The sequence below is a fragment of the Pogona vitticeps genome, chromosome 1 (assembly GCF_051106095.1).
Source record: "Pogona vitticeps strain Pit_001003342236 chromosome 1, PviZW2.1, whole genome shotgun sequence".
Taxonomy (NCBI): domain Eukaryota; kingdom Metazoa; phylum Chordata; class Lepidosauria; order Squamata; family Agamidae; genus Pogona; species Pogona vitticeps.
In genome coordinates this window covers 92,302,438-92,318,471 of record NC_135783.1, presented here as the reverse complement: position 1 = coordinate 92,318,471, position 16,034 = coordinate 92,302,438, and the positions used below count along the sequence as shown (strand labels likewise).

The 16,034-nt window shown below is 40.6% G+C and overlaps 2 protein-coding genes across 7 annotated transcripts in view; both read left to right on the top strand.

Annotated features, from left to right (window-relative positions):
* Window positions 1-16,034, top strand: part of LOC144586492 (uncharacterized) — a 1,082,363-nt gene that overhangs the window by 729,492 nt on the left and 336,837 nt on the right. The gene's annotated exons all lie outside the window — the stretch shown is intronic.
* NT5DC1 (5'-nucleotidase domain containing 1) overlaps window positions 5,051-16,034 on the top strand; it is a 122,973-nt gene continuing 111,989 nt past the window's right edge. For 3 of the 6 annotated variants that reach the window (XM_020810837.3, XM_020810834.3, XM_078384817.1), the window contains exons 1-5: window positions 5,051-5,474; window positions 8,619-8,710; window positions 10,998-11,069; window positions 12,710-12,816; window positions 15,663-15,742. In XM_020810837.3, coding sequence (XP_020666496.2) covers window positions 5,379-5,474; window positions 8,619-8,710; window positions 10,998-11,069; window positions 12,710-12,816; window positions 15,663-15,742 — 447 coding nt within the window. In that variant the 5' untranslated portion in view covers window positions 5,051-5,378. Of the gene's footprint in view, window positions 5,475-5,559; window positions 5,915-5,956; window positions 6,218-8,618; window positions 8,711-10,997; window positions 11,070-12,709; window positions 12,817-15,662; window positions 15,743-16,034 lie in introns of those variants that run through there. The other 3 variants (XM_078384813.1, XM_072997608.2, XM_020810833.3) reach the window with 3 other exon arrangements.

Here is a 16,034-nt window from a genome sequence, read left to right as displayed (position 1 = left end):
TGTACGGTAGTTGGAGCATTCTTTAGCACTATCCTTCTTTGGGATTAGGATGTAGACTGATCTTTTCCAGTCCTCTGGCCACTGCTGAGTTTTCCAAACTTCCTGGCATATGGAGTGTAGCACCATTACCTCTGTACAATTCAGTCCGCTGCATCCGTATATCCAGATGTGCCACTACAGACCACAGGCCATCCTTTACGGCTCTACCAACCTCTCGGTTAACTCCCCATGTGGCATGGTCAATATATCTGGGGTCATAATCCACCCGCCATATAATTCTTGGTACTATATTTGACCATATTTGCTTTACTCCAAGGACTTTGGCCTCAATGGCCCGAATATCCTGAATCACCTGTATAATCAATGACTTCCCCATGCGTTTAGCCAAGTCGTTGCATCTCAGGTGAACCAATAAGATATCAGGGACACCTTTGCATTATCCTGGGACACCACTTCCAAGAACCTGTCCCAAAGCATGCCTCTCTGCCCCATACTGTATTCCTGCATAGCATGGACAGCACACAACTTTTTCACCAAACACTGGCTTAAGGAGATTAATTTTTGCCTTTTCGCATTTGGTCAGTCTTAGATCTCCTCAGAAGGATACTGACTCAATCTTCAAAGATCACCACATCATCCATCAGCAAGGCTTAATGGGACTGGTCCTTCTTAGAGACCCAAACCAAGTCACTGTCCCCTCGTTAGTCCAAATAGAGACTATAGCCAAGAAATCAGAAGACTGAGACTTGGAAGAGCAGCAATGTAAGAATTAGAAACAATCATCAGGTATAAGGACATGACACTGGATACCAACACCAACATCATCCAGACTATTGTATTCCCAATGTACTATGTTTAGATATGAAAATTAGACAGTGAAGGAAGATGGCAAGGAAAAATTTGACCCATTTAAAACATATCTATTTCAATTTTGTGTACAATTGTTGTATTTTATTTGTTTATTTGTTTGTTGTTCTTTTGTTTCTTACAATGTTTTCATTTAATAAAAAAAACTTAGCTGGAGGTGAGTTTGATGGATAAGAATAAGTGGGTCTCAGATCAAATAAAAGACCCTGAAATCTTTTTAGAAGTATAAAAAGATGAAACTGAGGCTGCTGTACTTTAGGCACACTATCAAAAGACAAGATCGACTGGAAACAACAATTAATACTAGGGATACCCATCATCTTGGTGTTTTGGCTTTAAGTACACACATAAAGCAACAGAACATTTCTAAAGGGTTTTGCACATTTCATCCATGGGGGAAGGTATTTTAGAAAAGAAATTTGCAGTGCAGTGGGAGAGCATCTAGTGAATGAAGAGTTGTCAACTTTAGGTGAGCACTGACTTCTTGAAAGGTAGATGAGAATTGCTAATTCCAGTGATGCGGGTTAATTTGCTGGTGCTGCTTGAGAAGTTGGCATCGAGTTCATTTGACAAAGGCATATCTACATTTAAATGTAAGGTTTTATTACAGGTTGTTGTGGGTTTTTTGGGCTGTCTGGCCGTGTTCTGAAGGTTGTTCTTCCTAACATTTCACCAGTCTCTGTGGCCGGCATCTTCAGAGGACAACACAGAGTGCTGTCCTCTGAAGATGCCGGCCACAGAGACTGGCGAAACGGTAGGAAGAACAACCTTCAGAACACGGCCAAAGAGCCCGAAAAACCCACAACAACCATTAAATCCCAGCCGTGAAAGCCTTCGCAAATACATTTTATTATAGGACTTACATTTTGAGTCTGGACTGAAGACTATTGTGTGTATCTTGGGCATAATAAGGGCTGCCATTCTTCACAAAAAGTATCTGGCATGACTGTGCAGAAATATATATAACTGGCTCAATGGACAATTTCCATGCATTATTCCTGATGCCGTTAGCCTTTTATATGAACACCAAACATGTGGAAATTACAGCAATCTGAAGTTGTTTTAATTGCACAGCTTGTAGTCTATTGATGTTCATCCTTTACAAATGACATTTTCTCTGATAAAAGCTTGCTGTTACCCCTAATTCTATTAAATCCCATTCCATTTAACTTAATACCAGTTTAGGTCGTGTTTACTTATACAAAATAATTGTAATGATTAAACACAGCTGTAAAATACACTTTTCTGGGCCAGGCATTCCATAAACAAATTAAGAGTTGGTTGCATGTAGAGAAAACCTTGACTCCGATATTATTTTATGTTTTCTCTTTACTATTTTATTATTTAGTCTTTATTGGGCAATGAAATCACAGCTGTAATACAGCTAGAACAGTTGTAACCTATTATTCACCTGTTACTGTAATTGGTGGCATACTTTACAATGCTGTTTTGGAAAATAACAACAAAATGGCTTTCCCCTTAGTAAACTGAAAATTGCCTTTATTTTCTGAAATATCTTTGTACTCACAGGTCAAGTCCCTATTAACATAAAGTTTACTTATAGAAGATATTGTTCAGGACACGGATGTACATTTTGCAAGTTAATTATGAATTTTGCTTCAAATTGTGTGCATGCTGTATGTGTGTGTGTGTATTTTGAAATGAAATAAAAAGGCATACCGTATTAGGAGGAACAAGCAAGATAACAACATAATAAAAATGACTTTCCTACTAGGAAAACTTCCATGTTCTCCCACAATTTCAAGGTGCTTCCAAGAAATCTTCAAATGTCTTTTCGCTAAATTTCAGCTGGTCTGTGAGGATGGGCATGTGAAGTTGAACATTTGTTAGTAAATACAGTAAAAGGGCACCATGGCTAGTGTTATGCTGCAGTTCAAATGGAGCTTTATGCTCCACCCCCTCTTCAGTTTGCCATTATGCAAGTCAAACATTATCCTGATGTGGCAAAGGGCTTGTAATGAGCGGAGGCACCGGCTGTTTCCTTGTATGAGTTGCCCATCTGTACACACAGCAAACAGCTGTGTATACAGATCAGGCATAGATGTCATCCCATACGTTTACAAATATGTCTTTGTTTTTATACTCACTTATCTTACAGCCAGACTGATTTAAATCAATTAAGGTGGTTTACTTGTGCTTTTAAGTGAAACCAGTTGGCTGGGACTGAGAAATAAGAAAAAAAATAAAAGGGAAGTTACTTCGAATACTGCATTGAAAAAGTCATACAGACAAGGCCAGAATCTGGCTAATGCCAACTGACTGAAGTTCAGCTGGAAAAAAAAATATAGTAAGAGTGATACATCTTTGACTCTCTAGATACTCTGAATTTCAAATTCCACAATCCAGTACTGTTGGATATGCTGCATGAAGATGATGGGAGTTATAAGCCAATAACACCTTGAGGCTAAAATTCTTCCACCCTTAATTTAGAGGCACTCTGGGTCAAGAGCAACAAGCGGAACAATTAAGCAGCCACTTTAACCTGCAAGAACAATACTATTGTTTCACCTTGTTCTCTGTGGCACTGACTGATTTGCCAGCTTCCATGAAGAATATCTAAGCATATTACTGAGAAGACATTGGTTCTAGACTTCCCATTTCCCAATATCCTGCCAACGGTCTCCCTGTCCCCTGCTTCCACATACTTCTTTCAGGATATGAATAAACCTATTGGGGTGGGGGACATCTCCATGCTGAAACATGTTTAAGTTAACTTGACACATTAGAGAAGTCTGCAATTCAGGGGCCACATACATTAGTGATGGGAGTGAAAAGTGCCTATATCCCTCCTCCCTCATAGAAGAGTGGAGATTACTAAAGTGGCACTCAATATTCTGTAAAAAATAAACAGCTGTAGAATTAAACTCTCCCTGAAATTAAGGAGACTGAGCTGCAGCCTGCCTACAGGGCTGTAACATTAGTTCCCAATGGAAAATCAGTTAACAGCGTCTATTTTTATACACTTTTAAGTGTATGTACCAGCATGGTTTGTGACTACAGGCTGCCCATTCAAAGCACTTATCTGCTGGAACACTAAATCTTGTGGCTGGCTTATTAGTTTTTAAAACTTTTTCTGCACGCTATAAAAATTTTTATTATTATAATACCAGGAAACAATCCGATTTATTTTTTTAATTCAAGAAGTTCCTGGAACATTTCTTTCATTGCTTCACTGCTTTTATCTAGATTGTTATTTTAGCTGATTATATTGATTCTCTTCCTTGGAAATGTTGTTTAATACAGTGGCTAATATTGTGAGCGATGTAGTCCAAGGCTATCTGGAGTATGAGTAACTGTACCTACATCAGCTCCTTATGGGATTTAGAATCCTTGAAAACCAGAATTTCAAATCACAGGACGCCTACAAATGTAAAGTGTGTTCCCTGATGAAAACAGCTGTCCTTCAGTTTGGGGAGGGAAATGAGGCAGCAGAGCTACCATGTTGTTCCACTCTTTCCTATGAAAGGGACGCAGAAGAGGTTTTACAAAGTTATCTTTTTCTTCCGCTAAAAATTTGGCAATCCATTGTGGCCTGTTAGGGAAGGGTTTCAGGTGCTGTGTTGGTTTTAAGGTAATATGCTTTTACAATTCTTTTAACATATTTATGTTTCAACATCTAGCATCAATACATTTTGTGTTTTTACTGTACCTTTTTTCTCCAAAGATTACTGATATTCTTGAGTCCAAGTTTTTGGGGGAAAGGCCAGATAAAAATGAATGAAAGAAATGACATTGCAAAGTGTATGTAGAAAGTGGGGTGTTGAGAGGTCTGTTTCCCTTTTCCACCAACCTAGGATTATCAGAAGATCCAGAGCAAAGAAAAGTATTTTTTTTTTCCACATGAGTATTATCAGCCTATGGAATTCATTACCTGAAGAGGTGAAGGCTACTCAAAACCAAGTTTTACAAGGGAAGTAGGAACTGTATGAAAAGCCAGTTGCCAACCCCCATCATAATAAATATCTTAAAACCTTCACAATGCATGTTGCTAAAGTCTTAATGGTTTGGCTTTCTGTGTGTGGCAGGTGGTGATCTCTGCACATTCCCAGAGGCACCTTTTAGGTTGCACCGTGTGCTCTAAAAGCGAACTCTGGCATACACTACCGGTTCTGGGGCTGCTCCTGGGTTCAAAAGAGGCCCCAACTTCCGCCTATACACGTGGCCCCTGCCAACTACGTCAGGGCTTCTTTGGGAAGGAAGCACACAGTATCCTGGCACAGGGAGGCTTGGGTAGCCCCTCTGCTCCTGATGCCGGCGCTCGGCACCTCTGGAGGCTGAAAGCGCGCGAAGGAAGCGAGGCGGGTGGAAGCGCCAGGCTCTCCGTGAGGCGCGCGGGACACCCGACAGCCGCCAGGGAGCGGGGCAGGAGCCGGCACTGCAGGAAGGAAGGCGGCCGCAGTTATCATCGCAGGCAAGCAGGCGCTCCCGTGCGTCGGGCAGGGAAGGGGAGCCGCGACTCCTGGCCACCCGGCGCCTCCTCCATTCCCGCCATGGCCCGGACGACCTTCTCTCTAGCCGACTGCGAGGTGATTGGCTTCGATCTGGACCACACGCTGTGTCGCTACCACCTCGTGGAGAGCGCCCAGGTGAGCGGCGAGGCTGGGACAGCGCGCTGACGCAGGCTCGCCTGGCGCTTGCCCTTCCGGCTCGGCTCGCTCCGAGGGATAGTCACCTCGGGCGAAGGCAAAGGGGGCGGCCGGCCAGCTAGCCGGCCCGGCAGGCTTCCAAGTTCCGGCCACGTTCCAGCACTGTTGCGGGCTGGGGTGTTGCGGGCGGGGAGGCGCGCAGGCAGGAGGGCGAGCCGGCCAGCCGCTACGCGCTCTGACGTCGTTCTGCGGCTGAAACAAGCCCGGCGGGCGGAGGAGGAGGAGGAGGCGGGAGCGCCGCGCTCGCCAAGGCAGCGGGAAGGGGCGGTTTGTTATGGCCCGCCCGACGGGGCCTCTCGGAGAGGCCTGGGATTTAGGGGGCGGACCCTTGTTACAAGTTCGGAGTCTGCAGGCTCAGTAAATATCATCGTGACGGAGAAGTAAGCCCGGCTACGTCCTCCCGGGCCAAGACATGGCACGCTGTACACGCTTACCTGGTGGTGAACGCATATAGTAGAGGGTTGTATTAGGCTCAAGTCTCACGTGGGACTTTAAACTAGTTTAATCGGAAGTGAAGAAATTTTCTCATAGCGAAATATGCACTGAATTACAATCTCGGAAGTAGACGAGTTCTGTCAACTCCTGCCCTGCCTATTGCTAATCTTCAGTTCCTTATTAACAACGAAACATTTAAAAGCGCTTTGCATGCTGCTCAGAATTCTAACGGGGAAGTTGACATGCGAGTAAGTCTGCGCTCCAAAGATTTGGGTGGATCCTTCTCACAGGAGAATAAACATCTAGATTGCACTGATGATTTTAAGTGTGAACCAGACCAGTCCATATTTGCCTGTCTGGACAGGCCCTGTAGTTTGAAACAGCATAAACAATACTGCAGTACTGTATAGTCAGTACTGGCTGCGGAGTCAGAGGTTGGGAGTTCGATTCCCCACTGTGCCTTCTGGAAGATGAGCCAGCCCATGCAGCCTTGGGCAAGCTGTACAGTCCCTGGGCTTTCCTCAACAGGAAATGGTAGACCACTTCTGAGTACAGTACTGTCTACCTAGAAAAGGGTCACCGTAAGAACTAACTTGATGACATATAATTATTATGCTGCTTCTACATGCAGTTTTGACAGAATTTAATGGTCCAACTCTTTTTAAGGCGCTGAAGAAAGCCTAAAAGAGATTTAATGTACACAAAGATGAGCAAGTGTCCTTCACTGTGCACTTCACAGACTCCCCTGTTTACAGCCTGTATTTAATTCCTTCTATTTATATCCTGCCTCTCATCACATCCAAGAAGCTCAAGGGTGCATTCGTGATATGCCCCTGTTTTAAACCCCACAGTAATCCTGTGAAAGAAGTTAGCTCTGTAAATGGGTCAGGCCCAATATTGCTCACTAGCCATTTGATGAAATATATTTCACAGAGATGTAGTTATGTTAGTCTGTTTACCTTGCAGACAAAAACCAAAACAAAAGCATTGTTGCATCTTTGAGGTGAACAAGTTTGGTACTAAAGTTGTCACAATTCCTTTGGTATTGTTATCCAGGCTGAAACACACAATCACAATTACCATGGGTCATGTTAGGTCTGTTGCTCTTTCAGTGTAATTACCTCACTAGGGTACCTATGCCTAACAGATGTGATCTTAAAAGAAATTAAGTTTAATCTTAAAGGTGTCACTGTACCTAAGTTCTTGTTATATGCAGTTAATAGGGAATGTCATGTCTGGTCTCCCACATCCTTCTCCAAAACACTGCATTGTCTGTTGAAATTCCTTTTATGCAACTGTTAAGTTACAAAAGGTTCTTCCTTTTTTTAAAATTTAGTCATTGTAGATACAGTGCTCCTCTCTGCATGCTCTACTTCCAAACTATAGTTTCTAAAACTCTCTGGGGTGAGAGAATAACTCACAAATATCGAACCTGCAGTTCTTTTATGTCCTTAACAGTGGAACCAGTTACCAAACCTCGGGAGTTGGTGAGTGCTCCAACACAGGAGGCATTCAAGAAAAAAAAACTTAGATAATCACCTGGCAGATATGCTTTGATTGGATTCCTGCATTGAGCAGGGGGTTGGACTTGACGGCCTTGTAGGCCCCTTCCAACTTCACTTTTCTATGTTCTTGGGTTCAAATCCTTGATCACATATGGAAACTCACTGAATGGTAACTATAGTAAATAACTATGGCTGAAACCCATTCAAGTATGCCCATTGAAGCAGTGGAACATATAGAAGAGTTGACTCACTAAATCTGAATCAGTGTGCCTACTGTGTTGCAACTTACTACTGGATTTAAGCTACTGAACATCTCACATACCTTAGAAGCTCTGTTAGGGCTCCTGTAATTTCAAGCAGTTTGATGGCAAATAACAGAAATTAGCACCTTTTAGCTAGTATGTATGTATGTATGTATGTATGTATGTATGTATGTATGTATGTATGTATGTATGTATGTATGTATGTATGTATTTATTTATTTATTTATTTATTTATTTATTTATTTATTTATTTATTTATTTATTTATTTATTTATTTATTTATTTATTTATTTAAGTTCCTCTATGTAGAGGTGTTTCAAACTGTGTTGTGCCACTATGTGAGGTTGCATTCAAACAACTAACCACCTAAACAAAAAGGACATGTCAATGTGAAATAGTGTAAGAGACTTCACAATTCTTGTTAAGCAGTATTTATTGAAAATATGTATCTTCAGCATCTTTGAGATAGGACCAACAGGATACATTGTTTGTACACCTTACTGCAAATGCATGGTGACTGAGGGCAGTATGTGGTGAGAGGCACAATCTCAGTCCTCCTCCACTTCACATTCCTTAGGACATAAAGAAGAGTGTAATATTCATGTCAAAAAACCTAACTGATTTGAGCCAATATTAGAAGCAGAAATCTTTGGGGCTTGGAAGGTGGCATTTCTCTAAGTTTCACTTTTCATGTTGAAAATGTCACCGTTTGCTAGAGAATCTGACTTTCAGGTATTAAATCTAAATTGTCGCTTCTGTACACAGAATATTCTTCACTACTCCTAGGTTGAATCCTAACGTGTGAAATGGCAAAGTGTTGGAATGGCTCAGTATGTTCAGTTTCAAGTAGTGTTACTTCGTTATTTTCTTTTAATTTGCAGCTCATATATGAAAGCTTTGCTCAGTACATGGTAAAAGAAAAAGGTTATGATGAAGAACTGCTGAATGTAGCACCTGAAAGTTGGGATTTCTGGTAAGTGATTTTGTTTAAAAATAGAACTGAGTTCTTGCCAGTTTGTTAATTGTGTATGGGAAAAGAACATACATATCTTTCAAAGTTACTTAGGGTGCTATTTATTGCATATTATTTAAATTTTGCTTTTCTCTATTGGGCTCTCTGTGCACACTGCTGTCCCATTTTTATCCTATCCATTTATTTACTATTTATTTATTGAATTTACATCTTGCCTTCGCTCCTAAAATGGGACTTAAGGCAGCTAAGTCTGAATTAAAAATATAAACTGAGAATATTAGAATACAATGAAAAATTTTAAAATGTACAATGTAAAAACAATGTAGCGCTTGCTTGGTAAAAAGTTTTTTTTTCCTTCCAAGCTATCAGTTGCCAAATTCTTGCATGAATAAAAAGGTCTCCCTTCATGAGAAGTTCCAAAATTTGTGAGTAGCTATTGAGAAATCCCAGTGAATAGGTTTCTGATGGTAGTACAAATGAGAGAAGGATCTCTTCTAGATAGCACAAAGTCAGGCAAGCTCCTAGGGAAGAATACAGGCCTTGAGATAGACCTTTATAGGATACTTTGAATGGTGTCCAGAAACAGAATGGTCACTTGTGAAGATGCTCCCAGTAACGGGCCTCAGTCAGCAATCTTGCTGCAGCATTTTGGACTATTTTAAGTTTCCAATATTTCATACCTCTTGGATTTATTATCTAGATCAGGGTGGAGAACAACCGCCCCTCCTGATGATTTGACTATGGTTCAAAGCATCTGGAAGGCCAGATTTTCTCTGTTTAACCTGAAGGAGAAACCTCAGCAGGCCTGTGATGATCTTTATTCTTTTTATTGTCCTGTCAAGCCCAACACATTTTGGACCTTGATTGCTTTTAGGGTCTTCCTCAGGGGCTAAAATGAAATATTCAAATTCCTTTTTTATGTGTAACTTAGAATGCTATGTATGTTTTATTATATGTTTTATTATGAAAAAAAATTCATAGATTTTTCTAAAGCAATGTGTAATGTCATTTAATTGTATTTTAATGTGGTTTGATATTCTTAATTATATATTAATATATATATGTATTAATATTTCATTATAGCCCCTGAGGAAGGCCCTTGAAATAATACAGGATCAAAAAATGTCAGGCTCCACAGAACAATAAAAAGAACAAAGATACTCACGGCTGTTCTGAATAATACTTTGAAGAAGTGGGATTTATCCACGAAAGCTCAGCTCGCATAGTGTATGAATTTTTTATTAGTGGCCTATAACAGTATTGCTTATTCTTGCATTTGTATTTTGTAATGGCCACACAGCTCACTTCTTTTTATTTCAATGGAGCGATGAGGATACAAAGAAAGAGCCACACCCTCCCCAATAAGAAGACACATGGACTCTCAACACCAGCAGAACAGGACTGCGACCACTAGGCAATACAGTACTCCCTTTACTTTAATCTGACCCTAACTGGCTATACCTAGTGGGTTTACTAAATTATACCGCAATTCGCAGATAGAGGACATGAGTTTCCTGCCCCACCTTTGATTTCCTGGCCAAGCAGAAGCATGTCTGTTTCAAAGAAGAGCCAGATAGAGAAGGGATCTCTGTGTGCAGTCATAGCCTGTGACCCTTTGCTTGGAGAACTGGAATAAGAAATCCAACCCCCAGCTGCCTCAGTGGTAATTTTAAACCAACTGCCTGCCTCATTTACAACAGAGGTGCCTGGCGAAAATTCATCTTGCCAAGAACTTTACATCTAAGAAGAACCGCCTGGTAAATCCCATCTTGCCACAAATATTTGGACTTTTGGCACATGCTTTGAAGAAGTGGGATTTACCCATGAAAGCTCAACTCACACAGTGTGTGATTTTTTTAATTAGCAGCCTATAAAGATATTTGCCTATTCTTGCATTTGTATTTTGTAATGGCCACATGGCTTTTATTTCAAGTGGTATTCTGAAGCTTCCCTTCCTTTGTTTATTCATTTCAGTGCTTGCCTGCCAGTTCTGGTTCATTACCCTGTACCTTCCTTAAGTCTAGGCCTGACCGTAAATTGTACAGTAGTTCGATTTTCTCACTTCTGTTGCTTTTTTTAAAAACCTGGCCTTAAGCCAGGCCTTGTACACATTCCACTCCCCCCCCAAGGGCCTTGATTATTATCTCTACTATTGTGTGTATTTATATTTACAGTCCCAACCATACTTTGTATCACTTCTTTTTATGTTTAATGCAAGGTTATATATTACATACATTCTTCTCTCTCCACGCCTCTCTTTCCCCATTGGTGAACCATGTACATTTAGCTTTAAAGGCTTGGTGCTTGATATGGAAGATGGGAATTTCCTTAAACTTGCCAAGGATGGAACTGTTTTGAGGTAATACTACAATTTCTTATAAACACTTCTGTTTCTTTAGTATTCAATAATTCTATAATTTGCAAATAATCTGTTTTGTGGTAAATTGTCACAAGGATATCTGAAAGGCTCTGATTTAGTGAAGGATCTGGTATGCTAATATGTGTTACAGTGGGGTCTTGACTTAAGAACGGCTTGAGTTAAGAACATTTTGACTTAAGAACCGCTCTCATAGGAAAATATTGACTTGACTTAAGTACTTAGATTTGAGTTAAGAACTGAAAAAAAAACACGTGAGAGGCAGGGAAAGTGCAAAATGTGAACTTTCAGTTAACTGTTGGCCAGTGAAAAGGGTCCCTGTCTGCTTCCTCACTCCTCCCAGCGTTTAGAGAGTGGATTGGGAGACAGTCTTCAGACTGCCTGGTACTGCCTGGACTGTATTTTCCCTGCCTTCTCTGAACCTTTCTTCACCTAAGAAAAAAAGAAACAAAATATCTCCCTCTAGTGGTCGAAGGCAGAATAGCAGTTTCCCATTAGTTTCTATGGACGGAAAAGAGCAGATACGGATCAAATGGTTCTCAATGCATTCCTATGGGAAATGCAGATTTGACCTGCAAACTTTTTGACTTGAGAACCGCCTTCCAATACGGATTAAGTTCTTAAGTCAAGACCCCACTGTATTTGGTAATCTGATTATTATAATAATTATGAAAAAGAGAACAGGTACACTGATCTCACACTCCTGATTACTAACTCCAAACAGCTTGAATTGCTACTGAATTAAAATATTAAGCCATCCCAATAGTAGCCTCTGAGTACATTCACAAGATTTTTGAATTATTAAGAGATACTAAATCAGTTCATCGAAGTTAATGAGATCAATCAAATCCTTAAGGGAAATCAATAAGTAAATCCTGTAAATGATGAATACTGTCGGGAAATAAGTACAAATAGATTAGCCAAAGTTAATTTCGATGGACTCTCAGGAGGAGTTAGAAAATGTGATGAAGAGTTTATTCAGGCTTTCTTTATTTGTGAATAAAGATCAATAGATAATAGACGACAACCCTAGATATTTGTTGGGAGCCTTCTTTTGTGGCCTGTCACACATATTTCAAATAGAGTTGGGAGGCACTGCAAGAGGAGATTTGGTATGGTGGAGGACAGGGAGAGGATCTCCAGTTGCATCTGGTTTGTATGTAATATTCTATTCAGCTCTTTAAAATATGAAGACTTTTTGATACGGCCTCACAGCAAAGTGATCTTCTTATCTAATTGAGGTTTTGTGGAAGACAAAATTAGGCAGTGTTAAATTATACAACAGGGCTAAGGAACCTGTAATGTTTATATGGTGTTGACTGATAGTTTCAATGAGACTTAACTAGCTTAGGCACATGATGCGAGTTGATACTGGCATCTCAACATCTGGTTGGCCAGTTTCCCACATCTGTCATAGAAATCATAGTACTCACTAGAATCACAAAAAGAATTTATTAGGATTTGTTTGTGAAGAAACATATAACTATTATCTGGTGATCATTAGAACTTGATGAGTTTTGCACAGAAAAATCTTATTTTAATTTTTGGAGAAGAAAGCAAGCATTCATAGTCTTGGATAAATTGTATGCTTTTAATTCTTGGCCCATATTTGTGTCAAACAGGGCAAGTCACGGAACAAAACATATGAGCCCTGAGGAGATTTTAGAGACATATGGAAGGAAGGAATGGAAACATTTTAAGACAATGAGTGGAATGGCGTCTCGTTCAGGTATTAACTGTATGCATTTCATATTAGCTGGGCCTCACCAAATGACTGAAGACCAAGGGAGCTATTCACACATTGTTTCATTTGAACAGGAAGTGTAGGATGGTGTAGTTTGGCTCTCCCACAAGACTGTGCCTCATAACATCTCTGTTCCCCTGCACTAATAAGCAGTTATGGTGGACTTCTAGTTTGGATGATGGCAGCCCCCCTCCCATTATTTGAACTTGATTGAGTATGAACCCCATAATAATTTGAATTTATTTAAGTCCACCTTTCTTTTCCTCTTTCTACTGATTAACTTATTTATTTATTTATTTATTTATTTAATTTATACCCCGCCTATCTGGCCCATCGGACCACTCTAGGCAGCTTCCAAATATAAAATCAAATAATAAAACATAGACAAATACATAATAATCAAACAAGAACAGCAATAAAGATAAAAAGGAAAAGTAATTAAAAAATTAAGAGTTGGCTGGAGGGAAGGCCTGAATAAACAGCCATGTTTTTAATTGGGTTTTAAAGGTGCCCAGCGTGGGGGCCACACGAATTGCTGGAGGGAGATTGTTCCAGAGGCGAGGAGCCACCGCCGAGAAGGCCCGGTTTCGTGTCTTCTCCTTCCGGGCCTCTCTCGGCGTCAGGCTCCTCAGCCTCACCTCCTGACTCGCGCGGGTGATCCGGGTAGACCTTGGTGGGAGGAGGCGTTCCGCCAAATATCGAGGTCCTAAACCGTTTAGGGCCTTATAAGTAAGCATTAAAACTTTGAAGTTGACATGGAAACAGATGGGCAGCCAATGCAATGCGGCCAGCGTTGGAGAGATGTGTTGATATTTTCTCACTCCTGTAAGGAGCCTGGCCGCCGCATTCTGCACCACCTGAAGTTTCCGTGTCAGCCTCAAAGGCAGCCCCACGTAGAGCGCGTTACAGTGATCTAATCTTGAGATTACGAGCGCATGCACCAAGGTAGTGAGCACCCCCATGTCGAGATAGGGTCGCAGCTGGGCAATCCGCCAAAGATGGAAAAATGCAGTGCGGACTACCGATGCCACTAAGTTGCCCTGCTTAACATCAAGAGCAAGTTGATCGTGGAACCGTAATAGAACCAGTTATTGGAAGGTGTGGTATCCCTTTCCTTAAGGGAGAACAAGAAGCAGAGGCTCGACAGCCATCTGTTGATGATGCTTCAGATCTATATTTCCCTGCATTAAGCAGGAAATAGTAGCTGGCCTGGAAGGTCTGTCTTCTGTCCCTGGAAATTCTTGCGATGATACATGAGATGCTATGTCAGATGTTAGTGTGTATCTAATGCAGCTAGTGGATGTATCCAGCTTCCATACTAACTTCCATTCATATTGAAATAGAATCCCCCAATTTAGATGCTGGCAGTATAATTTTCATAATTATATTTACCCAATTATTACAGTTTTAAAATGACACAATTTATAATAATTTTTTTGCATCATAATTGAAGCCAAATTTCTGACATGTTGATTAGAGCATACACTATTATTTTATAAAGCAAAAGCAAGACTGTTGACGTCAGCTGAATGGACAGCTGGTGAGAACCACTTGGTTGGTAGCCAGCCAGCCAGAATCTTGTAATTGTGTGTGAGAGACATACAAGACAGAAGAATCTACCAAATGTTTACAATCAAGTGCTACTAAAATCTAATTATTAGGCCGCTCGGGGGAGATCAGTGTTGAGACATAAGCAATCCATTTTTTAAAGCATGACTATCTGTAGTATCCATGTGAATTTGCTTGTTTCTTTGTGTTACCAGTTTAGAGGTATTTCAGGAAAAATAAGCAAACTTTTGAAAATATTTATAGGACTACTTTGTATCCAGAACAAAAGGATATTTTGTAGTTGAGGTTTATCTGTCATGTGTTAGGAGGAGACTCTGGCAAATGTCTATGAACAGGTGCTACTAAAAGCTCATTTTCAGTGGCCTGACTGAGACTCCGTTGGAACCACTGACAAACTATAACATACTGAGCTTGAGCTGGAACATCTTAATTTTAACTTCCTAGTTCTTACAGTTTCAGTAATCTGCATGGACAAAAAAAGAAAAAAATATTTATAAGATATAGTATAACAATTATAAGATATATACTTGCCCATTAACAAGATCTGCAGGTGGGGGTGTCAGTGGACATTTTCTCTCTATCCTTCTGTGGGGAGCAGTACACCACATAAAAATATGGGCCAGGGCCTACCTGGCTGTAGCACCGTAGTTAAAATTATTGTCCCCTCCCAGCTCTCAAAAACACAGAGTGCAAAAGGTCAAGGAACTCCACCCAGCCACAAGGTCAAGGTTACTGCGCACACAAAAACAGCTAATGACACCCATCAACCACAGGGACAGATAATCTCCCCTCCTTATCAAAACAATACAGCCACAACAAAACACACTAATCAACCATCTCCTGATCAGGACAATAGCCTATCTCACAAACTAGCCTTCTCACAGCCATAAATACTCCACCCACTCTCAAGCCTACCCAGAGCACAGTTTGCTGTCCTCTGAAGATGCCGGCCACAGAGACTGACGAAACGTTAGGAAGAACCACTTTCAGAACACGGCCAAGAAGCCCGAAAAACCCACAACAACCATTAGATCCCGGCCGTGAAAGCCTTCGCGAATACAAGGATAAACATATTTTATTGATAAGGTTGTGGTTATCAGTGAAATCCTTGAGAGAAAATAGTTTATCATAAATAGATTAGACTGTAGATAAAAATGCAATAAGAACTCCTAAAGGCCATGTTTTCTTGTAATTAGGGGAAACCAGTGGATTCCAAAGAAAATGCCTAATATGTTCTTCAGTTCTGTTCTTTTTCTTTGCAGCTAAATATTATGCCTACGACAATTATTTTGATCTGCCAGCAGCACTTCTTTGTGCACGGATTATAGATGGCTTGAACAAAGTAAGTGAACCTAATTTACTTCTCGATGAGAGGACCAATTATTTAGAACTCTCCTGTTGCTTGCTCTGCTCCTCACCCTGCTCATGTACTATGCAATAGCTTTCTTAACTATTTTGCAATTGAATGAACTTCATTTTGGCAGTAGAATTTTATACGTCAGTGGTACAGCACTAAAAATACTACCCTGTTGTAATCATAAGAGTCACTGAAATGGAATTCATATACTTGGTATGGGGGAGGGTGGTGATATGGAGAGAGGCACTGCACCTCGAAGCTGGAATAGTTCCTGGTG